The sequence below is a fragment of the Emydura macquarii genome, unplaced genomic scaffold (genome assembly GCF_026122565.2).
Source record: "Emydura macquarii macquarii isolate MOO-44397 ecotype Brisbane River unplaced genomic scaffold, CSIRO-AGI_Emac_v2 contig_2205, whole genome shotgun sequence".
NCBI lineage: Eukaryota > Metazoa > Chordata > Testudines > Chelidae > Emydura > Emydura macquarii.
The window spans coordinates 8174146-8201965 of NW_027132342.1; the positions used below are offsets into that span (position 1 = coordinate 8174146).

The window sequence follows — 27820 nt, forward strand, 5'->3', positions numbered from 1 at the left end:
TTTTAAACTATTAAGACAGAGGAGTGGGAATTGGGAGATCTGGATTCTATTCCCAGCTCTGCTACAGCCATCCTTTGTGTGTCTCTGGCCAAATCCAGCCATAATTTACACTTGTTTGAAATCCATGGAGTTCTGGTAATGCCAGGATTTAACCCTCTCAAGGTCAGTTTCCTGAGTAGTGAAATGTAGATAATACTACTGACCCACCCATTCAGAGGTGTGCTGTATGGCTCAGTTAATTAATATTTGCAAAGTGCTTTGAGAGCTTTGCATGGAAGATGCTGAAGAAATGAAACATCTGCAGCTGAGGCAGTAAAATAAAGCCCCAAACTATAGTTCAGTTCAAGTACTTTTCTGGCTTTCTTAACACAAAGAATATTCAAAACAAGAACAAAGCAACTCAGAACACCTGGTAACAACCACCAGTGACCTTTTCAACTTTCAACAAGCTGAGGAGGAAGAGTACACACCCTACCCTTTAGGTAGCTGCCACCACAGCAGCTTCCCCTTTGCTTTTATAGCCCCACTTAGGATCTCAGGCCTTTTTTACACTACAAAGATAAGTCAGCCTATTTTAGCTACCCTCCTTGGGTGGCTGTTGCGCATCCTCACCAAGAGCGCTTCCGCTGACCTAAGAGGGGCAGTGTGGGAACCTCAGAGCCCGGTCTCTGAGCTCCTCTGTCAGCTCCCTGCCAGGAGCCCAGCTGCCCCACATGGTCCCGGAACCTGATGGGCTTCCTCTCCATCCCTCTCTCCTCCCTGTTCCCCGCTGGGAGCAGGATCCAGCTGCCCAGGCTTCTTACCCCAGTTCCCACCTGGGAGCGAGGGGAGGGCGGGGGGATGCAGCTAGACTCTAGCTGCCCAGGTTTCTTGTCAATTTCACGGCTCCAGTTGACAAGAATGACAGCCAATGTAAGGAACGCAGTGTCTACAGTGACACCACATCGCTCTAATATGCCAACATAATCCCTGCACCTCTCAATGAGCTGGTTTTATTATGTTGGCATAGCAGGGGAGTTACATCAGCTGGAGGAGCATTTTAGTGTGCACACCTCCACTGTTTTATTGACAAAAGCTGACTTTCGTTGACAAAACTCTGTAGTGTAGACCAGGCCTTAGTTAATTAGAGAATGCATGAGTTAAAGTAAAATCCAGCTACCTTTCCCTTTCATAGCTGTGTTGATGTCTAAGGACGAAGATGGTACAAATTAGTATTATGATGGTACAAACATATTTTCACCACTAGAATAAGCTGACTGACCTCTGAATACAAATAGGGAGTTGACCTGTTGAGTAAAAAAGTTGCTGGTTTCACACAATCATTTTTCTGACCACAAGAGCCTTTTTAAAATAGTTTTCAGTGAATGTTATAATTCAAGCACTCATTTTTTTTATCATCTAGAAATAATCATAGATATAAATAAGTCATACAGGTTGACCCTGATTTTGGAACAATTCTACACTATTAAGCGTAATGTTTTCTTTATCTTTGATAATGTGGCTTATTAATTCATAATGCATAAAGGGAAAATGTGCTAACTCTGTTCTGTGTTTTTAAAATAAAAATGTTCATTCAACATTTGTTAAATACTTGAAGCAAACTATATTTCTGACATAGTACACACGTCTTCACAAGGAAACTTGAAAAATATCCAGGTGTCATGCATTTAAAAATATTGCCGAAGAGAGCTGATTAAAATATCTAACGTTTGTTTGCGTATGAGTGAAAGAATATGTAAACGTTGGTTAGAGAGAATTCAGTTAAATATATTCTACTGAACTAGTGGTAACATTTTGCTTTTTGCCAAGGAAAAATGTAACAGTAACAGAAAACATTATTGCCAAACCTAACTGCTCAATTGCATTAAATTGTTAATATTTGGAGTAGTTCTTTTTATTTTGTCATCTTTTCTTTATTTCACTTTATGAAACTAAAATAAGTGTTCATCCCATGTTTGGGGCACCTATATCATACACTTTTCACAATAAAATGTCATAATTGCTTATCTCACTCTATCAAATAAATACACATATATGTACCAATATATACAATAATGACTCAGATGGAATAGGCATACCAATAATAGCTCCCAGTCACTACCAGCCAGATCTGGTGGGTTTGCCCATGTGGGACCCACTACAGAATATGGGCTTAAAAACACTTAGCCCAGTCCCCCAAGAGATAAATGAGTGTTTGTCAACCAATTTAAATACTTTTAAAATGGATTAATTAATAATAATTAATTAATCTCATAATTGTGAGGTAGAGAAATGGTATTTTACACATGGGGAAACTGAGGTACAGCATAAGTGTTTGTTTTGTCTAAAGTCACACAGGAAATCCTTGACAGAGCTGGAAATGGAACCCAGATCTTCTAAGTTACTTCATATAATTTCCTGTGCCTTACCACAAAACATCCTTTCTCTTTGTACATGCATAATATGCATCTAAAACAGGGCTAACTTTTCAGTTGTTCATTCCTTAAATGCTAGGATCAGCAGCCAGGACCCAAGCATGTGTTTTCGTTTTTTGCAGTAAGGATTGTCCAACTTTGGTAAGTAGTAGACGATGTGTTCAGCACTACCTTTGCAAGCAAACCTATTAAAGACAATGGGAGACTTGCCAGGATAAAGGAATGAGTAAGAAGAGTTGAAGAAGGCCTTTGGGGGGGAGGGGGTGACATTCCTGTAGTTGTGCCATAAGTCAAGCATGTATGTTGTTCCAGCCATCACTTTCATTTGTGACAAGCTTACTAGCAAACACTGGGTTGTGTGATCAAACTACCTAGATCAAAACCTAAGAAATGTCAGCCCTGAATTCACAGAGGAGACTTCTGTCCCATGTCAACTTCACTGTTTGATCTGGCTTGTCTGTGGATAAACTCTGAACAGCATGCAGGAACTAAGCTGCAGTCAAGGAAAAACATACCTGGTTTGCTAAAGTGATGACAAGAATAAGCAACACATGGTAGAAAGCTTTGTTAGGCTTTGTAAATGTGGCCATAGTTGTCAATATGTGACCTCTCATCCGTAATTTGGGGAGGTACAATATATGATGCACTATCTCTAATTCTTAATTATGATTAATCTTCTTGTATCCAGTGAGGTCCACCAAAAGAATGGTCTCCCTTGTTAATATAGTTTGAAGTAGGGGAACGTGGGAAGGTAGTCATAATCATACTATCTTTTAATTCTCTCCTCTTCATAGTGAGCAGGCAAAGGTTGGTTTAAATGGAATGTAAATAATTGCTGATAAATAATTGGGGTCTAGTAGCCTTCAAGTTTGAAGTCAGACTTTTACACACACATTTTACAGTAAGCGGTCTGCGAGAGTCTGCTGCTCACCCCAGATGTTTAAGGGACTGTCAAAGTTGTAACATGTTTAGAAACTAGAGAGCCTCGAACCAAAACCCTGGTTTCCAGTTCTAGATTAGGGGGAGTTTGGATCTAACTTGGGAGTGATTCCCATCTTTACAGTGGGCTGAACCACAATCCCAGATTTGAACATGCCTGAAACTTGAATCCAGAGTCAAATCTTTTGGCCTGAGCCCTTTTCGGTAAGAATTTGGTGAAAAAATAATATCTCCTGTCGACTTTTTGTGTGTGGGTGTGTGTGTGTGTGTTTTGTTTTGTTGTTTTTTTGGTCTTATTGTTCTTTATGCAACTTAGGGGTGTGTTTTTCTTTTTTCGCTAATATTTATGGAAAATGGCTGATGGTATGCATCTTATCAAGTAATCTAGATCACTCTGAATAAAGGACCTGTCCTCATTGTTGTTCTCTCTACCACCTTTGTCATCTGCAGACGTTATCAGCAATCATTATACATTTTCTTGCAAATTATTGAAGATGTTCTTTATGCATTTTAGTATGCACACCTCCACAGTTTTGTTAGCAAAAGCTGACTTTTGTTGACAAAACTCTGTAGTACAGATCAGGCCTTAGTTAATTAAAGAATGCATGAGTTAGAATAAAATCCAGCTCTCTTTCCCTTTCATAGCTGTGTTGATGTCTAAGGATGAAGATGTTACAAATTAGTGAAAACGTATTTTCACCACTAGAATAAGTGGACTGGCCTCTGAATACAAATAGGGAGCTGATCTGTTGAGTAAAAAAGTTGCTGTTTTCACACAATCACTTTTCTGATCATAAGAGTCTTTTAAAATAGTTTTCAGTGAAACTTATAATTCAAGCACTTTTTTTTTTTATCATCTATTTTATATTCTTTATGCCTGCATTACCTTACCTGTCAAATGGGGGTAATGATAATTGCGTGCCTCACAGGGATGTGGAGACTTCGTAATTGTAAAAGCACTTGGAGATCTCATTCTAAAGCTGCTGGAACAATACAAAGTTATATCAGTGTTTCCATCTACCTTTATATAAAATGTACATATTCGTATCAAATGACATGTTCCATGAAGGGTCCTCCTTAATGCTAGGAATTACTTCCTGCCTCAGTCACCCAGAACGTTGACTGAACCTTCATCTTCAGGGCAAACCTCATTTTCCACTGAGGCTTTTGGTAAGTGGGATAGGTAGAGGATTGGTGGCAGGAGGATTGTCTTACTCTTTTAGTTCTTGGATGATTGTTTTCAATTTGAATGGTCATTGGGCAGTTTGTTCATGTTATTTGTACTTGAAACTTTAATCGTATTTGTATTTTTAATTGTTGTAGAGCACCTAGAGCCTTGGTGCTTTTATATAATGTAAACAGATAAGCAGCTACCCTCTGCTCCTTTTCTCTCATTTTTTTTATACGCTAAAATATGGTAGCCAAGGCCCTTGCCTCACAGCTTGGCATGCTGCAGTCATTTGACTGGGAAATAATCTAATCAAAATATCGAGCAATAGAGATTAATTTAAAGGAAACTGCCACCCATTTGACTGATGTTTCTCAAGAGCAAGCCCAAGACAGTGGACAACAGAAATGAAGGCCCCGCACAGACCTTAGAATCGTCCACTCCAAGGCCATGAGTACACTTAAAAATTAGATGGGCCTACCTATGTCTCTCAAGTTCATGAAAAATTTTGCTCCCTGTAGTTAGATCAGCTGAGCCCCCACAGTGGATACAGCTAGGTCAATGGAAGAATTCTTCCATCGATCTAGTTACCCACTCTCAGAGAAGTCTATTAACCATGCTGACAGGAAAATCCATCAACATAGGAAGCCTCTGTACTGCAGTGACAGAGCTGCCCTGTGGTAGCTCTTGTAGTGTAGACATAGCTTTGCCTTAGTGCAAGGCACATGTTTTTGACCCGTCTGCTCCAATATACACACACATACTGTAGCAGTGTGTGTGTCTGTGCATGTATACAAAAAGTCAAGACAAAACACTCCACTGCACACACGTCTCTTCCTGAGGCAGGGACGAGAGAACGAATGTGTGAGAGATGTGTTGTCATGTTGCTTAATGCATTCAGATACTACAGTGATGAGAGCAGTATAAGAAGCTATGTAGAATAGAATAAGATGTCTCTCAGTCCAAGCATCAGAGAGATCAAAGGTAAAAAGCACCCCTTGCTGGGGATGCCCTGGGATTCTCTGAAATAGATCTGAAAATAAAATGCGGCCATTCACTTTTCCGAGCTTGTGACACCTTCTTGTTGAAGAGTCTTTGCTTGTGATGCTGAGTGTAGCTACAGTGCTGCTGTCAGAGTGCAAAATTAAAATAGTATTGGCCTTGCTTTTATATTCTAGAGTTGCCTGATGCTAAAGCAGGATGGAAATGTTTTCCCTTTGCAGCTGTTTTTTATTGCTGTAGGGACCTCGTTGCTAGTCTCATGGTCCCTTCATGAAATAATCTTTCTTTTTCCTTCTGGAGTACAGGTGGGCTGAACCCAGCTATATTTGTGGGGGTGAGGAGGAGTTCTGCCCACCACATCCACCTCCACAGCTCCAGGTCCTAGCACTTGGAAGGTACTTTCAGTCACGTATGTGTCCCAAGTCTCATCTCTCCAGCAGGCTTCTGCTCCACACAGAATCCGCTTTATCCACTAATGGCTGGCTCTTGCTCCAAAAATCATAATGAGAAAAAAATCTGTCAGCAGTGGGAGTTGAACCAGCTCTCATCAACACAGCTGTATCTGGAGTCATAGATTTTTAAAGCCAGAAGGGACCATTAGATCATCTAGTGTGAACACCTGTGTAACACAGGCCACAGCATCTCATCCAGTTTCTACTTTGCTTCTCCTGTAGATCACCTCTCCTTTCGTAGCATGGATTTACCATGCATATTTATTGTATTTATTTTGTTTTATATACCTATTCAAGATTCAGAAGGCTTTTGTACATTAAAAATACAACCATGCAAACAAGAATACATTCAGTGGTGTCTTACCCTCCACACTAGAAATATTGAACCAAAAAATGAAAATCAAACCCCAACAATGCCCTTCTCAGACCACTAGTTTCAGTTCTCCTTGTGCTCCTGCCTCCCTGAACTCCTTGGAAAATAGATACTTTGCAGCATGCCCTAAAGATCAAGAGATTTGGGCTCTATTGAATCATGGGCAGCACAGAATTACAATTTCAAGGGACCTTTATGGAAAATGGCCTACTAGAAGCCACCTCTCTTACTCTATACTATTATTCTTATAGTCTTATATATAGTAACCCCCATACATTTTTAGGTGCTTTTTTTTTTTTCTTCACAATAATGGTATCACAGGCTCAGAAAGGTCATCTGTGGATAAAAATTTATTTTTAGATGCTTTTCCAGTTTATTCATGGTGAGAAGTGGTACAGTTTTTTGAAGGAGGATCTAAAAAGAACTGGGTGTAGTTTTCCTTAGAATCAGAAAAGCAATAATTATTTTAGAAGGACAGAGAAATTTTATGAGAGGCCTCTGAACAGTTGATCTTTCTTTGTTCTTAATTATTTCATGGCCCAGCATTGGTTTAAGTCCCGTGAATTTAGTGGGACGTAAAACAGTGTTTTGCTGGATAGGGTTGGACATAAGCACCAGCTTAAGGTTAAGCACATGCTTAAGTGCTTTGACCCACAGAGCAATTAACTGTTTTGAAACCCTTCTAATAGGACTATGACATCAATATTTTGTACTTCAGGGTGAGTCCAAGATGAGTCCTATGACAAGGAGGAAAAAATAAAGTAAGCTTAAGGTGATGTGTGAAATGTGCTGGTTCAGTGCACACAACCATATATGTATCTTCTAAGCACTACATAATTTTTCTTGCTTGCCCAAAATAATGAAATTGCCAAACAAAAGTGAATTGTTTCAATCTTACGATAACCTTTGAGAGAGAGACACTAGCCTAGCTAGGACTGGAAGTCCAGATGCCATCATCCTGACTTTTCAGAGGTGCTGAGAATCCACAGCTTCCATTATAGTCAGTTGAAATATGGGTACTCAGCATCTCTGAAAATCCAGACCTTTTATTCTGGACCCTGTCATGGCGGCCCTCCTGTATGATCGGGGCCCTTATTTCTGGTGATACAGCATAAGTTCATTCTCTCTAGAAAGGTAAATATTATTCCCAATCTCACAGCAGTATTCAATAATATTTGCAAATCAATTTTGAGATCTTTGGACAGAAGGAAAAGAGCAAATACTTTATTTTGAAAATAGTTTGTCGAGAAAAGCTCTGAAGCGACTGAGCGTGATCAGACTTGAGCAGAGCAATAAAGCTTTGACTGTATATATTGGATACATGATGTCTCAAAATTGTACCGTTACCATGGGAATAGAGGGAATAGCTATTGTTAGTGGAATATAGAGACCATAATTGCATCGTTGTGTATTTACTGTTAAATGTTTAAGTACTGAAGTGACCTTATTGGTAGTTTAATGGTTCTAAACTGTAGGTAACCACCATCTCCACTGCTAACCAAAACAAATACTGAGGTGTTTTGAGTCATATGTTTCTTTATACTTGAGCTGAATGAACGATGAACCTTTTTTTGAACATAGCTTTTACCCACCCAGTATGTTTTCCTGTTAGGGAAATGAATTTGCATTTGTCAATCCTCTTGCTTGCTGCTCATTGACAGTAGAATAGCAGTGAATCACAGGCTGTTGTTCTCGGGAGGTTTTTGCTGCTTTACTTAGTTGAATAGCAGGAAATCCTTAAGGGCAACCGAACTTCAATATTCCGTTTATATTCCATATTTGGAAATATTTCCTTATCATTACTGATGGTGTTTAGTAATGAAAAGGAAGATTAATTTCCTTGAACCACATTTAAAGGCGTTGAGAAAGGTGGTATTACTTAGTCCTCCCTGACTTCAGACAGACTCCTTTAGAACTCATTTGTACTCTGTGCCTGTTGAGACCAGAAAAAAAGGGTTTTTTAAAAATGATGTAGCTAACATACGGGATGTTTTGAATGAACACCTAAAATAGGTGCAGCTTGTCACCATCACAACCGTGTTAGCTGATCATGGTGTAACTCAGGGTATGTCATCTAGATGAGGAAAAGCGGGTAAGAATATGTTGAGTAACAGAACTCCACTTTTTTTGTAGGCTAGATGTAGGATGATAATGCTTTTCTTCTAGATTTAGCTGTTTGTGGTTGACACAATCAGCTGATATAACTGTGACAGTGTCAAACTGTGGCTACTCTAGGTGTTGAAAGGTATGTTTTAAATCATGGTAGCTAACTCAATGTTTTTAAAAAGCATCTTTTTCCCCTAGTCTAGACAGACCCTCTGTTACACTTGGGTAGACAGGATATACGTAGCTCTAGGACTCTGTCTGAATATAAGGTGATCTAAGTTATCTTACAGATTACCTCTTAACTTGGCCCATTGTGTCAGATGCTTACTAAAGTCTTTCTTAGTCCCAGAACAATTACTTGTTCCATGTTGAACACAACAGATGGGCCTTTGGATAAATCTAACTCGTTGAATTCCTAGCTCTTTTCTAGGCTCTCATTCTCAGAATTCTGAGAATTCCCAATGTCTCCATTAACAGAGCTGCAATGTCTGATGGATTGAATGATCTAATGGGCCTTTTTCATCTCTGATTTCTACATGTCTATGAATACCTTCTGCAAATGTATTCACAATCTTAGAGTTCAAATGTTGGGAGTGTCTTCTGTTTTGATGTATTAGCTGTGGCCGGGCGAGTCATGGAGCTATATTGGCTTTTAACTGTAAATGGTTATAATAGGCGACTTATTATGGACATTCCACAGGAGGGCAAGAATTACTTAAAATGGCCAAAACATTTGAATGCTTTTCGTTTTTAAATAGCAATGCCTGTTCTGAGAGAACTAATTTTACTCTATGTTGCTTGGTGTTCACTCAGATAGAACAAACGTAATTCATTCTCTAGCTCAAGATAGCAAAACTCATGTGAACTTGGTTACAGACAGTTTAATAGACATTGGAAAATAATGACAAACTAAAAGTTTATAGATTCATAGAGTCATAAATTCCAAGGCCAGAAGGGACCATTGTGGTCATCTAGTCTGATCTCCTTTATAACTCTGGCCACAGAACTTCCCCACAATAATTCCTAGAGCAGATCTTTTTAGAAAAACATCCCATCTTTCAAATTTTTAAAATTTAAAATTGTCAGGGATGGAGACTCCACCACGACCCTTGGGATGTTGTTCCAATGGTTAATTATGCTCATCGTCAAAAATGTATGCCTGATTTCTGTATTTGTCTAGCTTCAACTTCTAGCCATTGGATTGTGTTATACCTTTCTCTGCTAGATTGAAGAGCTCATTATTCAATATTTGTTCCCCATGTAGATACTTATAGCGTATCTGGGCAATGGGAGGGAATAAGCAAAGTAAATGAATGTTTAAGGATAAAGGAAATGGTAGTGAACTAATCCTCTCATTACGGAGTACTGAAGTTTTGGGTTTCGTTTTCTCTTCCCTTAAATTTAGACTAGTAGTAAAAACACATTCTGAAGATATCAGCAAGGACCTGAATGGAAATATTATCAAGGAAGGAAAATCTGTGTTATGCATCTGATTTGTTATACCTGACTGTAAAAGTTGCTACTTAAAGATAGAAGGTGAAACAAAATGAGAGGCTTCTGAAGGATGGTGGCTCATGTGGAACATGAATTATTCAGAGAGATCTTTTCTTTTTTTCTTACTGATTAGTGTCCCACAGCAAGGCTTGGAAAAGTTTTACTGATCTGCTAACTAAGCCTGTTGTTAAAAGTACTTTAGCAGATAACGTTTCACAGTTCACCGGAATAAGATTCATTCTTAATGGGTCTGATCCAAAGCTCATTGAAGTCAGTGGGAGTCTTTCTGTAGACTTAGTGGACTTTGGATCAGGTCCTATATCTTTCATTTCACTCAAAAATGGGAATCCATATTTTTCAATAGTCTTAACAGCCATCCCTGGCAGTTTGCAAAACGTTGCTCTATAACTGACATGTCCACATTAGTCTGCCAAGGTGGGATTTTTTCTTGCCTGCCTACTGCTCTGAGACTTAAAAGAGCAAAGATTTTTGGATCAGTGTTTTTTCCAGTTCTTGGATTGTCTTGTGGCTATTATAGTGGATCTTTAAGCATTTGTAGAAAGAAACATTGATTGAATGTTTTTGCTACACATGAAGATGTGTAGTCTGTGCAAGAAAAGGGTAGATAGAAAAGAATGTGCAGGGCGAAAAGGTGAGTAACACAAATACCAAATTCTGTACACGAGGCATATGGCAGTGCAAAGATCCACCTTTCTTCAGAGTGGATAAGGCAAGCTGATTTCTTTCTCCTTCTATTTCATCTGTTGGATATTCAATGAAGGACATTGCTAAAGCTAAAACAGAAGTGGTAACCTTTTCATATGGGGGCTGATTTTATATTTTGGAAGCCAGCTCTGGTTTCTGGGTTACTGCTTCTCCTCCCCTGTGTTTCCTTAGCATGTCACATCACCTCATGCTGCTGACTCTTTGATTGCCTCGTCCATTGTAGCTGACCCTGCCCACTGCCTTTTGGAGTGAATCATGCAGTTATTTGTGGGTTTGGTTTTGTTTCAGTCTCCTGCCTCTGTCTCTCTTAAAGAGAACCGAAACAATTTGGAGAGGGGAGAGATGGTGTTCATATGCTGAAGTTCTTAATTTGCCGTCTCCTTGCTACTTTCATAGATAGCACTTTGCATGTTGTTTTTTTAAATATAGCACTAGGCAGCATTGTTTTGACACTGTTTTGCTACCACTTGCTCTGCTGTAGTGTCTGTCTGTCACTGGTCAAGCAACTGTACGACAGTAAAGGTAATGTGGTTTTGTATTCAGAAGAGCTGTCCACTTCATTATTGTATATAGTGGTGAATAACTGGATTTTTGAAGATAATTGTTTTACTGGATTGTGTGTTTTTACGTTTGAATGACTCCATCAGCATAACTCTGTCTCTCTCCTCTTTGCCTTTTCGCTTTGTTCCTCTCCCCTTTCTCCCCCCTTTGAAACTGCAGTTGGCATATCTGATTTCAGGAGAAAGTTGGGATCAAGTGACAAAACTTATTACACTGAGAGGATTGCGGAAGCTATGATTTGAAGTCAGAAACTATTTCTCAGTATTGTCCTTACACACGTGTGAAATGTCAGTGCTATGGCTCCATTGACTTGAGTGCAGTCTTGACTGCTTGCACCAGCAGATAATTAGTCCCATGAGCTCTAGGATTCAGGAGCGCCAGTGTGTTCTGGATTGCATTAATGAGTTTTATTGACTATTTAATAAAGGTGTTGTTACAGGAAGGACAGGCATTCCTTATCCTCATGACATAAGCATTGTATTTTAAACCCAAAAGAGCAGAAAGAGGTTTCAAAAGTTTTTTTCCCCACTAAAATGTGAGAGACTTTGTAGTCTGAATAACTGATTATAATGTGTAGTACTGTAGATATATAGCAGCTAAAGTTGTGGAAGGAAATGGGAAGTTTGTGCTCAACACAAGAGGCACCAGTTTAGTTGTTTTCTCCTAGCGCCAATGTCCATCTAGTAAATATCCTCCCTGACTTTCAGAGTAGTTAAAAACTAACTTTTAAAATTTCATAGATACAGTTTACAAAAATGGTAGTGGCTGGGAAGAATATTTTGCATTGTTTGGTTCAAATGCAGTTAAATTAGATGAATGGTAGCAAATAATACCATCTAATGCAGATGTGCAGAGAGTTTATCTGTAATGAGACTGGTGACCTCCGTCCAGTTCTTGCTGGTGAGCTGTCCACATCAAGAAAACAACCACTACAACTCTCACTAATGTGCCTTGTTGTTGGCAGTCTTTTGCAAGAGGAGTCTAGGATCGAATGGACTTGGAGACTGTAGTGTCCTCTGAATTTTGAAGCACATTCGTGAGACAGATATCATTCCCCCTGCCTGTTGAGTGAAAAGATGTCTTCAATTTTCACTGTTCGTAGCACCTTTTCATAAGCATGAATTCCCATTAAAAGACTGAAATAAAAAATATTCAAAACAAAACACGAGGAGCCAGAAAGATTTGATGGAAGGATCTGAGGTCACAGACGCCTTATCCTTTCTAGCCATGTCCTTATAATGGCCCTATTAATGTAGTTTCTGAATGCTTTACAATATTAATGGATTTTATCCTCACAACACCTCTGTGAGGTAGGGAAGTATTACCCCCATTTTATATATGGGGAACTGAGGCACACAATAGATTAAGAGACTTGCCCAAGGTCCAATAGGAAATCTGTGGCTGAGCCAGGATTTGAACCTAAGTTTCCTGAATCTAAGTCCAAGGACAGTGTCCTGTTCACTAGATCATCCTTCCCACTTCCCTCTGCCATCCACACCGTCAATATAAATAGCTATTTTGTGCAAGCAGCAATGGGGCTCTAATTATCATCCAATGACTCAGGATTCAATAACTCCATGCTTGCTGTCATTTGGCAGCTGCCACCAAGATCTAATGCTACCTCACTCTTATGTTCTTCTGGCCTTCCTGAATTGGATCTTATCAGAATCTCTGAAGTTTGGAGATGGTGCAGTGCTCTAAATGTGATAGAGATGGGCTTTGTGTGCTCGTTTCTCTCTTGCTAGGAAATCCTCCCAGCTTTCCTGAGGGTCAGTTTCATTAGAGGGGAATACTTCTCAAGATGCTTTATCGTTCCATCTTTACTATTCTGGCTTGCTGCAGCAAGTGGTTCCGTCTCACAGATACTATGATGTTCCAGTATGGTTCGGCTTAATCAAAATCTCAGTGTCAAAGGGAACTCGCTGAAGAATAGATTTTGGGCAGGAGACTGCATGGCCATTTGTGTAGCAGAAACTGTGCTATGTGAAGATTTTCACCAATTGAGCAGCGTGTTCAGGAAAATTTGGCTGGGGACTGACATAGATCTGATTTAAACTCAGCCATAAAATTGATCTGATAAGATGTAGTCTTTGGTGCCTAGTTTTCCTTTCACAGTCCAAATAGAAAAGATTTTAGATTTAAAAGGGTGGAGGGTATGGCTCAGCCAATCAGTAATTATTACTAATAGTAAAAGTTGGTCAGATTGTGTGGTGTCTCTTAAGTCAAAATCTTTTATATCAATTTTTCCAGAGTAATAGACCTGTTGTGAAGGGCTTAGGGCTTTTGGTTTCTCAGCCAGAAGACTTTCAGTCAAATATAACTACTTGTTTTAAATGCTGTGTTCTTTGTAGTCCCAGAAATCTATTGCAACTTTGATGGCACTTCAGGAATAGGAAGATTAATTATATAAATGGCATGATTTTGGGTGGATTAATGGTTCTTTTATGGGCATTTCCAAGAAATATGGGTGGCACCTTTTTCAAAACATTTTGATTAATATAGTGAGATCAGGAATGCAATGTTCAGCCAAAATTCTGAGTAAGGCTTCCTTTGATTTTTCCCCTTTCCTTCCCTCTCCTCACCCCCTCCGCCCGCATCAGTTGTTTATAAAGGCCAGATTTAAATATTTTGCTAGCCTCTTCCCAGCTGAATGGGGGTTTTGTGTGCAAGTGTGCGTGCATGTGCAAATTGAGGGCACAATTCTGAAAGGTGCAGTGTACTTCCTACAAGACCTCTGTGCTCCTTCATCTCTCACTTGTGGGAATCAAAGGGGTTGGTTAGGATTAGACCCTTAGTTGAGGGGATGTTTTGGGGATGATTTTGTTTACAGCACTGAAACTGTCAGCTACTTGAATGTTACTATCACAATGTAAGCAAATGTGTTCTAAGCTTCAGTCTGAATCAGGAAGAAGTAGTTGCAACATAGAGAAGTGGCTGACCTGGGTGGGGGAAAGGCAAGTGGGATTTTGGAAGCGGACCCGTGCTATGGTAATTCTCTCCTCTCTTGGTTGTTTTATGCTATATTATGACAGTAGTGACAAGCTTCTTATCAGTTAAATAGCTTTCTCTGAGCTCACGTCCTTGCCAATCAGGACCACTTCTGTATTTTCCTACTTTAGAAGTACTCTTAGTTAGAATCAACCCATTCTATTTATAGCCTACTGCTTTAGTGCCAAAATTATCTCCTTTTTCCAGGCTTAATAAAATCAAGGGTCTTAGACTTACTGCTTGGTAGTGTCTCCATTTGTGTGTATGGGAGCATGAAGCAAACAAATTAACCGGAAACAAAATTATATTGTTATTTTAGCCAACCAGGAATACTAGACTTGCAAATGATAAATACCCTGCTGTTACAACCGAAAAGTCTTTATACCTTAACTAAAGTTTAATCCGTTTTGAGCCTGGGTTAACAATACGTTCAGTGCCAGAATTCCCAAATGATCAAAAGGCTGATTTTGCCATATTGGATCATTCCTTGAAATAAATTGATCACTGGTGATGTCGCTCTGTGTTCAACTCAAGAGTGGTAATTGGAATTGTTTGGTTTGGGTGTGTTCATATACTGACCTTCAGTAGTAAAATCACATGATTTATGTTTCCCTTTCATTGACTTTGTCAATAAAGAACTGTAGTGAAACTTTTCAATATGAATGGACACGATAGGAAAACAGTACACTAACGTTTTGTCAAGACTTCCACCTATTGGGGGAGTGACATGAAACAGGATATAATTAACAGAATAGAAATGGCTAACGATTTTGTAAATCAGTTTTCTGACTTTTGCATTTGGAAAACTTGCTACCCAAAGAGAGCGTGTGCGTATGCACCTGGTGGTATTGGTGTAAGACAGGATAACCTCCTGGATTTTTGTTTGTCTGGCATGTATCTATTGTTAATAAAGTTTATAATATATGTTAACTGAACAGATAGCAGTTCTCATTGGGAGAAAAATCAAAGGAGATAAAATACTGACAAAAAAATTCAGAAATAGCTACAGGATTGTAAAATCTGTTGTATTGCTAAGTCCATCAGTATTCCCTCTGTGTAGCTATAAATACACACACGTTATTCTCATAACTGTGGCACATGGGCATAGTCCAAAATACACAGTTAAAATAATACTGTCTGCATAGTGTTGTAAAACCCCACTATTTGCTGCACAGCAGCTGCATTTCTAGCAAAGAGACAATGTCTCACTGCCACATAAATTTCAGTTAAAAGTTAACAGACCAAAAGCCATCCTCACAAGCTGCCCAAGTATGTGTGTGTGACAGGTTAGACAAGGAAAGGCGAGTCCATGGATTTTATAAACTAAACACCTACCTCTGTCTGGGGCTTTTTATCAGTTCTCAAAAAAACCAACAAAAAAACAGATCAAACATTGATTTGGGCATTTGCAGAAGGGGCTGCCTCAATAACCCTTTATGAAGCAAAAGGATTATACAAACAAACAGGGTTTATTTTCCCCTAGCTTTTCAAGAGGGAACCATCAACAAAGAATGCCTCCTTCCAGGTCTCTCTCTCTTGTGGGGAATGGCAGAGCTTATATACTGCTTTATTTCCCAGCATGCCTTTACCCAGCCAAGGGCTGGATCATGATTGCTAGGAGAAACAACACTTCCTAACAGCCCTGCTCTCTTGGATCTAAGAGAGCTGAGCAGGCTTTGTTCACCTCCACTGTGTGGAGTTCCAGCCCATGGAACTCCAGGCCTAAAACCAGTCTGCAGAATGGGGTGGGTTTTTTGGTCTTCTTTTTAACTAGCCCCTAGACGACTTCCTAGCTTCCACTTCCTGCCCCTCAGATAGTTAAGACACTAGACCAGGGCACATCCATTCCAGGTTTAGGAGGATTCCCTCACATCCTGAAAAGTCCTAAACACCCTCTTGCAGTGCTTTCCACATGTGGGGCACCTCTCCTGAAAACACTTTTCCGAATGTCCTAGACAGTTCTGTTTTACCAACTTGTCAGTATGGCATATAAATGAGCCGGAAGGAGCTGACCTGAAAACGTGTTTGCCTTGTGAAGGAAAACTTCCTCCAAGTCTGATCATTTCCGGTAGGGGGAGTTTCATATTCCCTTTTTTAAAATTATTTTATAGTAAAAACAATCCCTCCATAAACTAAGGAAGTTAAATGATGGGATCATTTCTCGATATTATCCAAGTGTCAGTACTTAGTTCTTTTAAATGGTTTTTAAAAGTAAGCTAGTTTACAGTTAAGCTTTTATGCCCGACTTAGCTTATCTTTCTAGGTGTTTGTTTGCATGTCTGTCATATTTATCATTTCATTTTGGCAAGTACATTTCTTCAATCTTAAAACTTTCTTGCACCATCTAGACATATTATCTTTAGAGAGCTACATGGATGGCCCCTCTCTTCTTGCCCTAGACTTCTTTTATTTTTTATATTATTTTTCTGGACTGAACTCTAGTCAGCCAGCGTGTAAATCTCTTTAATGCGTGGACAAGTACATCAGGGTTAGTTGCCTGTAGCTAGCATGGTTCTCTGCTATGATTCACTCCTTATTTTGCCAGCACATGGTTTTTGTTGTTTTTTGATGACTGGGAAGCATATCCTCCCCTACTAAGTCGCTCTAAGTTTACAATATGAAGTTTATGGATTGTTGATATGTAAGGAAGGTGTCTTCCCCATGAAGTTCACACTGCTTCTGATTTTATTGGCCGGGAGGAGGATAAAAAGTTTGAGTAATTTTATGTGCTCTGTTTCAGTACATGTTACTATGGCAATGACTGCAGGGACTACAACATCCTTTCCAATGAGCAACCACACCCGGGAGAGAGTGACTGTGGCCAAACTTACACTGGAAAACTTCTACAGCAATCTAATTTTACAGCATGAAGAGAGAGAAACCAGGTACTGTGTTTGGTTTCTCTCACATCTTTAGCGTTTTATTTATACTGGCCTCTTGTGGTGGTTGTACAGACCAAATATGTGCTTTTAAAGTCATTTTAGTCCCTGCACAAAGTTTTTCTTAGAAAGCTGTATTGATTGCTAAGCAAATTACTCACCATTTGAGGGTACATTCTTTTGATGGAATATGTATCTCAGCACTTAAGCCTTGTTGGGGCTAGCATATTTGTTAAAATCTCTCACAATTGCACTAGCATTGGTGGTAATAACTGTGGCAGCACTAGTATAGTCCCAACCAACTTCATTTTATTCTCCGTATCATCCATCCCTAATGTCCAGATACATCACAGTGTAAAGCCACTGAATAAAATGTCAAAATACCAAGTCTTTATTATAATGAATACTATGTTTCAATAATTAAAATAATTGTTTCTACAGTAGCAGAAGTTTTTTTTTTTTTTTAAATTGAGGTTTTAAAAATGGGTTTTCATCTCTTTTGAAGTTCTTATTTAGTTGTTACTCTCTTAATTGGACCACTCCCAATTAGGAGGATAGATTGTCCACTGGAGAGTCTTAGTTTAATGGATTCTACTATATTTCTCAAAATGGGAAAAAGTCTTGATTTTTTTAACTAGAGAAGGGCTCAAAATGAAACCCTAGAAGTCAGCATCCTGGCACTCATTGTTCAAAATCTTTACTCACATGTATGGTCCCATTCACTTCAACAGGCTTATGCATGGGAATAAAATGATGAGGGTAAAAGTATCTAGAGTTTGGGTCTTTAGATCCCAGTCCTGCAAACACTACGCACATGCATAAACTTACTCATGTGACCCATTAACTTCAACAGGTCTGGTCACACATGAGTAAAGGCATGAGTGAGTATGTTTGTGTTTGCAAGATTGGGGCCTTAGATGGCTCTTTGCCTCAAAGACCTTGTCATCTTTTATTTGAAATGCTATGCAGATATCTGGTGCTGTCAAAATATAATAGCTAACATATTCTGACTAAGACATATCATTCCTTTGTGTGGACCTCCCAGTGGGAGCTCTGTGACTAAAGAGTTGATGGACATAGGTCCATGGTGTTCTCTTTTAAACAATAGTGCAAATCCCTTCTTTTTAGACAGGATATCTTTTCCAAGAAATGCGTTCGTTGAGCACTCTAAAATTGCAAATTTCTGACATTACTCTTCTATTCTCCAGTTTGTGTCAAGGATAAAGAGGAGAGATCTGTGAAGTGAAGGAATTTTTGTATGGTCTGATGTATTTTTTTAATATGTGTACTCGTATGTCTACCTGTGCAGGCAGAAAAAGCTAGAAGTGGCCATGGAAGAAGAAGGTCTGGCAGATGAAGAGGTAATATCCAGTGAAATACATTTGAATGGCTTTGTCTTTCATGGTTACTGTTCAAAGCTGGTGTTTGATGAGTATATATGGTTGAGTGTTAAGTCGTCTTATCCAACACGATACTGAGATTTTTTTATTATATAAGTTTTGCTGTTGTAAACAAACAGTGTATTTTAATATTTATAAAAAAGCCATTAATACGCTTTTAATTTTTTTTAATAAAAAAAAGTTGTTTACATCTCTGTTCAGTACTTACGATCCAGTAAGGCAGATGCACCCAAGAAGACTGTATCATAACATTGGTTTTTTCTGGAGTACAAATCTGTTTTGAAACTCAGGACTGGGGAAGGAAAGAAAAAGGGTCCAGAAACAGGCAGAAGACAAAATACACAGGAGAGAGGATCTAGGTTATAAAGCCTTAATTCAGCAAGGTATTTAACCATGTACCCAACTTTAATCATGTGACTAGTTCCACTGAAGTCAATGGGAGTTGCACATACTCAGTTCAGGGCTGAATTTGCCCCAGTGGCCTTATGTTTTCACTGAACCAAACCTTTAGTTTTTAAAAACACTGAGCCTAGCTTTTCCTTTGCTTGCACCAGCAGTAAAGAAGTTATCCCTGCTTCACACTGATGTAGGTGAGAAGAGACTCACACCCATTGGATCTTTCCACATTTTCTCCATTAAATTGCCTTGCTGTGGCCAGTCACATCATTGTTTCTTGCATGGCATTTTACGAGATGTAATAAGAATACAATAAAATTTGCCTCCAACAGTTCTTGTATTGGTGCATTAAATAAGAGTCAGAGTAGAGAGCAAGTGGGCATATAATGCCATCTTGTGGCTTTAAATGATATTAAAAAATCTAGAATAAATTTTTTTGACTTCAGTGCCTGACCCTGATGGTCTCAGCACCTTTAAAACTCCTCTTAACATCACTGGAAGGTGTCATGCTCAGCATCTCTCAAGATGAAGCCCTTTGGCTCTTTCATATACTAAAATATATTGTGGCTTGCAATGCCTGTCCAGCTGCCTGTCTAATACAAGTAGATTGCGGTGTAGAAGGGTAAATATGGATCTCTGCTGCCCAGCAGGCTATCTAATTGCTCTCCCGCAGCTGCATTTTGCCCCTTTTCCCCCTGTCCAAGTCATGGAGCCTGTGCTTTTGCTTTTCTTGACCTTTCCCACCTGCCCAGCCCCAAAAGTAGAATTGTCTTTTGGACCAGTGCATTTTACCCACTGGCATATGTAGCTGATTTCAGCTTTTTGTGCATGAATCAAGTTTTGTAGAATCACAGGAAACAATACTTTGAAATGTCATCAGTTTTTATCTGGGTCTTTATCCCACTCAAGGGTTGTAATTACGTTTATTTAGGTCATTCTCTAATATTAAGCACTTTAAGCAACGTGACTTCTCTCTCTCTCTCTCATGTATAGTAGAAACCAGTAACTTAACTCCCCCTCAGACTTGTCTACATGATTTTATTACTGTCTCTCTTTATGCAAGTAGCACAAAAACCACACAACTGGGGCTGGACTGTAGGTGCAATTAGAGCTGGACAAGAATCTGTTTTCCTGTCCTGTGGAAGATTTTGAATTTTTTTTTCCTGCCCTAAATCAGAATGAAAAGTTGAAATTTCAAATAATGTTCATAAACTGAACATTTAAAAAAAAGTGTTTTGGGTCAATTGAAATATTTTGTTTCATTTATTTGAAAATGTTTTGTTTCAATTTCAACCACTTAATTTTTTTTTTTTTAGTATAACTAGTTTGACTTGCCAAACAGAAAAAATCATTTTGAGTGAAGAACCAGAATTTTCCATTTTTAAAATGCTGAAACTAACATTTTTCAAGTTTAAAAAAACAAAACATTGAAACCAACCCTTTGTCGCAAAAACTTTGGTTTTGATGAATCAACACTTTCTGAACAAAAAACATTTCATTGAAAAATTCCCCACCAACTCTATAATTGTTTATAAAATACCAAGTTACTGTCTTAAACATGAAGAGATGAAGGTATTTTTTTTTATTTTGGGGGGAAGTCAATCTCTAACTATTATGATGAGCCCTTCCTGGGGGACAGAATATCCACACCTGCTTATTGTGGGGTTTCTTGCACCTTCCTCTGAAGTATCTAGTGTAAGTCATGTCAGAGACAGAATATTGGATTAGATGGACCAGGGATCTGATGGAGAATTGTATTTCTTATGTTCTAAAACTTCCTTTTTCTAAAATATAGTTTTATATGTTCCAAATGTTTTCAGTTGTGTGTGTTACTTAATTTACAATAAACTTTCTAATTATCACGTGATATGTTTCCATAGAAAAAATTGCGTAGGTCACAGCATGCTCGCAAAGAAACAGAATTCCTGCGACTGAAGAGGACGAGGCTTGGCTTGGATGACTTTGAATCTCTGAAAGTTATAGGAAGAGGAGCATTTGGGGAGGTATGTGTCAGTGGAAGTGACTTGGAAGTGGATTAAGATAAATCAGAAAAAAATATTTTTATTCCGAAATAAGAGTGTCCACATAGGGAGTTATTCCATAATAATTATTCTGGAATAGCTATTTCAGACAATTTGCAAGTGTAGACAAGCCCTAACGCTTTCCTTTACAGATTAGCACCTTTGATCTAAAGAACATGTAATATTCGGTTTGATTATTAACTTATCAAAATACTAATCATCCCAACAAGATAACTAAAATCTATTGATCACTAAAGTTTATTTTTAAAAAACAGCTTCTGATTTGGTATAAAAGTACATAATATGGAATATATCATATTTTTTCTTCCTTCTGTCTTCCTGATTTTAAAATCAAATGCATCTTGTAAGCGCCAACAATTTTCAATCCTCCAAGATATTACAGTTAACAATTTTGTGAGGTATATTAGAAGGATTGTTTTCTATTTAATTTTAGGTACGCCTCGTTCAGAAGAAAGATACGGGTCATATTTATGCAATGAAGATATTGAGAAAAGCTGACATGCTGGAAAAAGAGCAGGTTTGATTAATAGAATTCTCCTTGATTTATAGGAAATACCTTTTGTGTTTCTGTTGCTTATGATGATAGGAAATTACTGAGAGTGTAAATTCTTTGGGGGCAGGGACCATCTTTTTGTCCTGTGTTTGTTCAGCACCTAGCACAGTGGGATCGTGGTCCATGACTGGGGCTCCTAAGTACTACAGTAATACAAATAATAAAAAAGGCTGGAAAATAAAGTAACATAATGACATTTTGCAAAGTGTTGTATTTATAAGCTCCTGGGGGCAGGAACAATACAATTTTTCTTCACTTTGTACAATATAGAGCATGCTGTCAGCACTTAATCTGCTGTCAGCACTTAATCTGTTGCTCCAGGCTTCTTGAAAAATTTGTCAAACTGAGATACATTTGTTAACCCCTCTGTTGGTCAAATATGTTTTGTCCATACCACTGTTTTAAATAGATGTTCCATTGCATAGGTACATGAGTGAAATGTAAGTATATTTAACGCCACCAGGTATGTCTATCCTGCAGCAAGAGATGTAACTTCCGGCTCAGGTAGACATACCTACACTATCTTTGACTGAGCTAGTGTGCCAAAAATAGCAGTTTAGCTATGGTTGCATGGCAGGTGGCACAGGTTAGTAGCCAAATTACAGTCCCACCCCATCCCCCCTGGTATATACTCAGGAGGCTAACCTGTGCCACTGCCTGTGTTGCTCCAGCAACACTTCAATTTTTAGTGCTAGCTCTATCAAAGAAGGCACAAGTACATCTATCTGAGCCAGAAATTACACCCAGGCGTACAGCATAGACACACCCACCGGGAGTAGGGAGCATACAGGATGTTCCACTATTTAGCGTGATCTGTAGGAACAACACGCTGAAAGAGAAATGCAAGAGAATCTAGAGAATTTCAGATACAGTGACACTAGGAGATATCATCATGATTTGTTTTTAAACTAAGTTTAATTGTATGCAATATCCTCATTCAGAAAAGGAGGGAGGGAGGAAAGACCTTTTGCAAGGTAGAAATATGGGATAGCTTAATTAAGGGTAGGCAAATAATTTGAAGTGAGTAGGCTGCTGTGGGAAAGGGGCCGAATGAGGAATGAGAAGTCCACTGTCACCACAGCAATATTTCTGGCCAGTAGAGTTGGGGTTAGGTGTAAAAATATTTGAATTAAAGGTCTGGTCTCTCTACTGCTTGCTGAAAATAGCTCTGAAAGCTGGACTAGATGTAAGATTTCCTTCTATTTAATTAATTTCTTGTATCTGATGCATGAAAAATTTTCAGCTGTCAGGGAGCACAGTTTAACTCTTCATATTTCAGTTTCTTTAGAATTAGGAAACACTCAGTGCTCAGTGGGACACAGCACTTAGCTGCATTATCCGTAAGTTCTAGCGAACCTCACTGAGTTATATCAGAGCTCTAAGGGAGCCTTTATTCATACAATGTAGTCTTTCTGCACTGAGCCTTTTTTTCCACTGAAATGCTCCCCCTTTGCGGCGTCACAGTTCTGCCGCTTGACAGTGCTGCAGACCAAAAGTAGTACGTCAGGATGCTTTTAAACCAGTGCTACTCTGTAGACTGTTTTCAGATAAGAGTCCAAAAGTCTAGGATATTCCCTCATGCATTTGTGAACAGTTCATTAATATTTTTCAAAAGTTTTGCTCATAAGTTGCATTCAGCCAACAGCATCGTTCACTGAGAATAGTTCACTGCAGCTCACACACTGGTCTTTTTCCTGTATTGATGATGGAACCAATCTTTCACCAGACAGTCTCTGACGTAAAAACTGCTGCAATTGCTAGTACCACTGTATCTCTAATTTCTATAGATATTAATTTAGCAACTGAACCATTCTTTATTAGAGAAGATTCATTCAGATATAAGGAATCTGTATACAAAACAGTTATCGGCTCACTTACTGTGCTGACATAAATGAGAAGTCTGGTTAATTATTGTTGATAATATTCCATCTGTCTTTTTACTTCTGTTTCTGCATTATTTAAGACAAGATCCTACACTTTGCCTCATACTTGTTCCAGGCTTTCACGTTGACTTTCAAATTACATTCCAGCCATTTGTAGGTATCCGAGAATTCACAATTGGAAAAGTTACATTATAGACCACACCTGACATGATTTTGTACTTTAATATGTTTAAAAAAAAATACCATTCTTGAAATAAAAAAATCCAAAAGCTAGTTTCAATAAAACATCCACAGAAATTCAATTTTCCCACAAGCTCTGTTTCCACAAGCTCTACTGAGTATTATGCATCCAATAGAAACACCCTTTATAAATTGTACTCTACATTTGGAAATGCTTGGAGATGGTCTTTAAAATCAGGAGTTTGCCTCCCAAAACTCTTGACTGCCATGTAGAGTTATTCTCCCATTGCTGGCTTCGCAGGGATTCTGTGCATGGATTTGTAGCAGGGATGGCTTGCTCCTGCCTCTCTTCAAGCCCACAAACAGCTTAGAGATCTTTCATTGATAAAACGCTCCATGCAGCTTATTTACAACATTTGTTTCCACCACTCTTATACACTCCTTACTCCCACTGTCCTAAGCAGGGGTGTGCAGAAGGGGGGGCAAGCAGGGGCCTGGGCCCCCCTAGTAATCATAGCAGGCACAGAACATCTCCGCCTCCACCCCTGGAGGGGGGAGAAGCAAGCTCAGGTTGGAGAGGGAGGTGGAAAGAATGAGCTCCTGCTGGGGTGAGGCACAGCACGTCCCCCGCCAAAAGGGGCTAAAGTTAAAATTCTGGGCATGCCCCTGGTCCTAGGGAGCCCTCAGCACCGCAGGGAGGCAGGGGAGATGTCTCTCTCTTTTTCTGTTTCTCCTCTCTCACTTCTTCCTGTGCCTTTTGTGTCATCTGCCTGATGGGCTAATTAGCCTTTTAGTTCTCCTCAGCCCATCCATTAGGCAGAGCTTTTTTTTAATGAGTTCTACTCTAGAGTAATTAATCAGAGTTACAGTGACCAGAGTGCTAGCTCAGCAGCTGCTGCTGCGCACACCCTGTCACAGGATTATGAACAGTTTCTTCATTAGAGATCATGAACAGTGCAGTGATTGGTACAGTAACTAGAAATACAATTCAATATTAAAGTAATAATTGTCCTTGGTATTAATGACATTTTGTTTATTAACTCTGCATGTAGGTGGCCCATATCCGAGCAGAAAGAGATATATTGGTCGAAGCGGATGGTGCTTGGGTGGTGAAGATGTTTTACAGTTTTCAGGATAAAAGGAATCTTTACCTGATCATGGAGTTCCTACCTGGAGGTAAAAAAGCAAACCAATGAGTTTGGTGGCTCAGTGATTAAAGTATTTATTCCTTTTTTTATATAGCTGATAACAAAAGCAATCTTAAATACTTGGTGCTAATGGGCTTCTTATGCTCTGTTAAGTTCCAGTGTCAGAGATATAACCATTCCTGCATTTGTTGAGGCTTTAAAACATCTGTAATCATAGTTGTGGCTTCGGATGAAATAATTCCTGTAATCAGATGTTCTGCTGTTTTCTACTGATATCAATAACTGTGAAAGTGGCTATTACTAACAACTACTACTGTGTGGTATACATTCGGAGATACGTAATTAAACTGATTCCACTTCACTGAATATCCAAGTTAAAAATACAGTTAATAATTCTCATCTGGTTCCTGTTAGGTCCAGTTTGCCAAACAGGTTTTGAAGCAGAATAACAATGAGTCTATTGGGCTAGCAGGTCCTTGGAGTATTAGTCATACAGTTGAAATCCTCAGAAGCCATTAGATTCCATTAGAATCTACTGACCTTTCCAGTAGAGCTATCCATGGTGATTAAAATGTACTGGTCTTTCTAATGTGTTTTTCTCTGTGGGTAGGTGATATGATGACCTTACTTATGAAGAAAGACACTTTAACAGAAGAGGAAACCCAATTTTACATTTCTGAAACGGTGCTGGCCATAGATGCCATTCATCAGCTGGGATTCATCCACAGAGATATTAAACCAGATAACCTCTTGTTGGATGCCAAGGCATGTAATGTGTTTGTAAACTGCTTAAATTTAAACTTCTATGGCCTGAGGCCAATCTCCCTTTCACTAGTGTTAATCAGAAATAACTCCACCTAAGCCAATAGCATTACGCCAGTGTTTAAACCAGTGGGAGTGAAGTCAGAATCTGTCACCTACGTTTTATCTACACAATTAGCACAGCAAAAGCAGCAGTAAATTGTTTTACTTCACTAAAAGTATTTGAAATGTGGATCTCCTTAGATGCTAGAAAAGACCCATCCACAGTGTCCATACACTTGCAGACTGTAGCCTCAAGCTAATTCACATACATTAATCATTATTGCAGTCTGTTATTTTCAGAAAAGCATAAAGTACAAAACATACAGATAATGCTACATAAGTTCAGTTTTCTTTTAAATGATCATTGTAGCTTCTGATGTAGTTATCTCATTTGGCAACTGATCAGAAGGACCATTTACTGATTAGAGCAAAATTTTGAGAGCCAAGAAACTAAACTTCAGTGATTCTGTTGACCACCCCATAGCTTTCTAAATTTAGCTGTAAAACTGCATAAAAACAGGATATTAAATTTTTAAAAACATGTATTTCATCCTAGTTGAGATTTCGTAAGTAAACAATATTGTACTTTTCTTTTCCCCTTCAACCGCAAGCATCAAATCAACAAACAAAACCTCCAAAATTCTTTGGAATAATTAAGCATAGGTCGTTCATTACAAAGAAGAGGCCATGAGTCTCCTACTAAGAAAAATCATGCTTTCTTGATGTATAAAGATTCAGTCATTATGATGCCCTCTAGATAATCCTGCACAAATCTGCAGTTAACACATTTCTGAAGTAAGCAGGTAACATTATGAAAACACATTGCTCCCTCTAACACTCAACTTTCCCAATAATATTTTTTTGTTCTCTGATTCCGTAGGGTCATGTGAAGCTATCTGATTTTGGACTGTGCACAGGTTTGAAGAAAGCTCACCGAACTGAATTCTACAGGAACCTTACACACAATCCACCGAGTGACTTCTGTAAGTATAAGGTGTTCTAGTTGAAGTATTAAATGGCTTTGGACTGCAGCCATGCCACACTGTAATTTTAAGCTTGTTAGGTTTCACAGCATAAGCAAGATTGGGTTGGCCTGAGTTTTTTCAATGGGAGAACAGTCCACAGAACAACTAGGAATTACAGGAAGGAGATGGTGTTGCGGATTCCATAGGTGGCACTTTTCCCTCTGAGTCTGAATTGAATCCATTCCCCATAATGTTAGAGGACCCAGTGCTGCTGGAAATAGGTTTTCAGACAAAATGTGAAACCTATGTCCCGAACAGTTGGCATCAGTAATGATCTCATGGAACTTTTCATAATGGTAAGAGTGTCAATCTGTTTGCCATGATCACATTTCAGTGATAGGTAATTACATTCTACTGATCTAAATTCCCCCTGCGGTTTAATTCGGATTCCTTGTTATTCACTTCCAGCTTTGCTGTGCAATGGCTGCCATGTTCCATGTCCGAGGTGGCTGTATTTTATTGGTGGAAGGAGCGATCAGTGTACATACATTACCAGGGCCCTCATAAAGGTGTTGAGCTTCAACTAGTTAAAGAAATCCTTGGATGGTTTATCAGATATTATTATTGTTACTGTTGCAGTTTAAACGTTCCCCACCCTGGCAGCTTAGAATTGTTTAACATAACCTCCCTTTTCCCTCTCCAATTCTACAAAAAAAATATTCTGGAATATAGTATTTTAAATATACAAAAAGACTAATCTGTAAAAATGACATCAATAAGGCTGATTTTTTTCTTCTTTTTTGTACTCTTTCACAAATTATTTTAATGCCTAATAATGCTATTTTAAGCATTTCAGAATATGAATTCAAAGAGAAAAGCAGAAACGTGGAAGAAGAACAGACGACAGTTGGTGAGTCACTTTACAGTGGAACCTATTTAATACTTTTAGAATAAAATTGTCTGCACATACAGTAAAACATGCCAAGAGTGACCACTCATTGGAGTTAGCAAAAGTGGTTGCTTTGAAGAGAGGCCACCTCTTACAAAGTTTCCACCCCAGGGAGCAGTGGCCTCTGCAAGTAGTTGCTTGTGACAGGAAGTCTCTTCAGAAGTGGTCTCTAAGGAACGTTTTGCAGTACCTCTTTGTACAGACAAATGTGAGACAAATTAAAAAAATCTGCATTAATGTCCAAGTTGCTGCCTTAAGATCTCAAAGGCCCTGAGCACACAAACGTAAATGAACTTAACGTTAAGTGTGACTAGTCCCACTGAAGTCAAGAGTCAATGTGGTTTACTGATTAGGGCATCACATTGTCAGTCACAAGATCTGGGGGCGGATCTTCAGTT

The 27820-nt window shown here is 38.8% G+C and overlaps 1 protein-coding gene across 3 annotated transcripts in view; it reads left to right on the forward strand.

Moving 5' to 3' along the window:
• Window positions 1-27820, forward strand: part of STK38L (serine/threonine kinase 38 like) — a 63594-nt gene that overhangs the window by 22526 nt on the left and 13248 nt on the right. For 2 of the 3 annotated variants that reach the window (XM_067559285.1, XM_067559284.1), the window contains 8 exons: window positions 16964-17108; window positions 18412-18463; window positions 20779-20901; window positions 21374-21457; window positions 24609-24732; window positions 25315-25469; window positions 26389-26491; window positions 27322-27383. In XM_067559285.1, coding sequence (XP_067415386.1) covers window positions 16975-17108; window positions 18412-18463; window positions 20779-20901; window positions 21374-21457; window positions 24609-24732; window positions 25315-25469; window positions 26389-26491; window positions 27322-27383 — 837 coding nt within the window. In that variant the 5' untranslated portion in view covers window positions 16964-16974. Of the gene's footprint in view, window positions 1-11019; window positions 11197-16963; window positions 17109-18411; window positions 18464-20778; window positions 20902-21373; window positions 21458-24608; window positions 24733-25314; window positions 25470-26388; window positions 26492-27321; window positions 27384-27820 lie in introns of those variants that run through there. The other variant, XM_067559283.1, reaches the window with a different exon arrangement.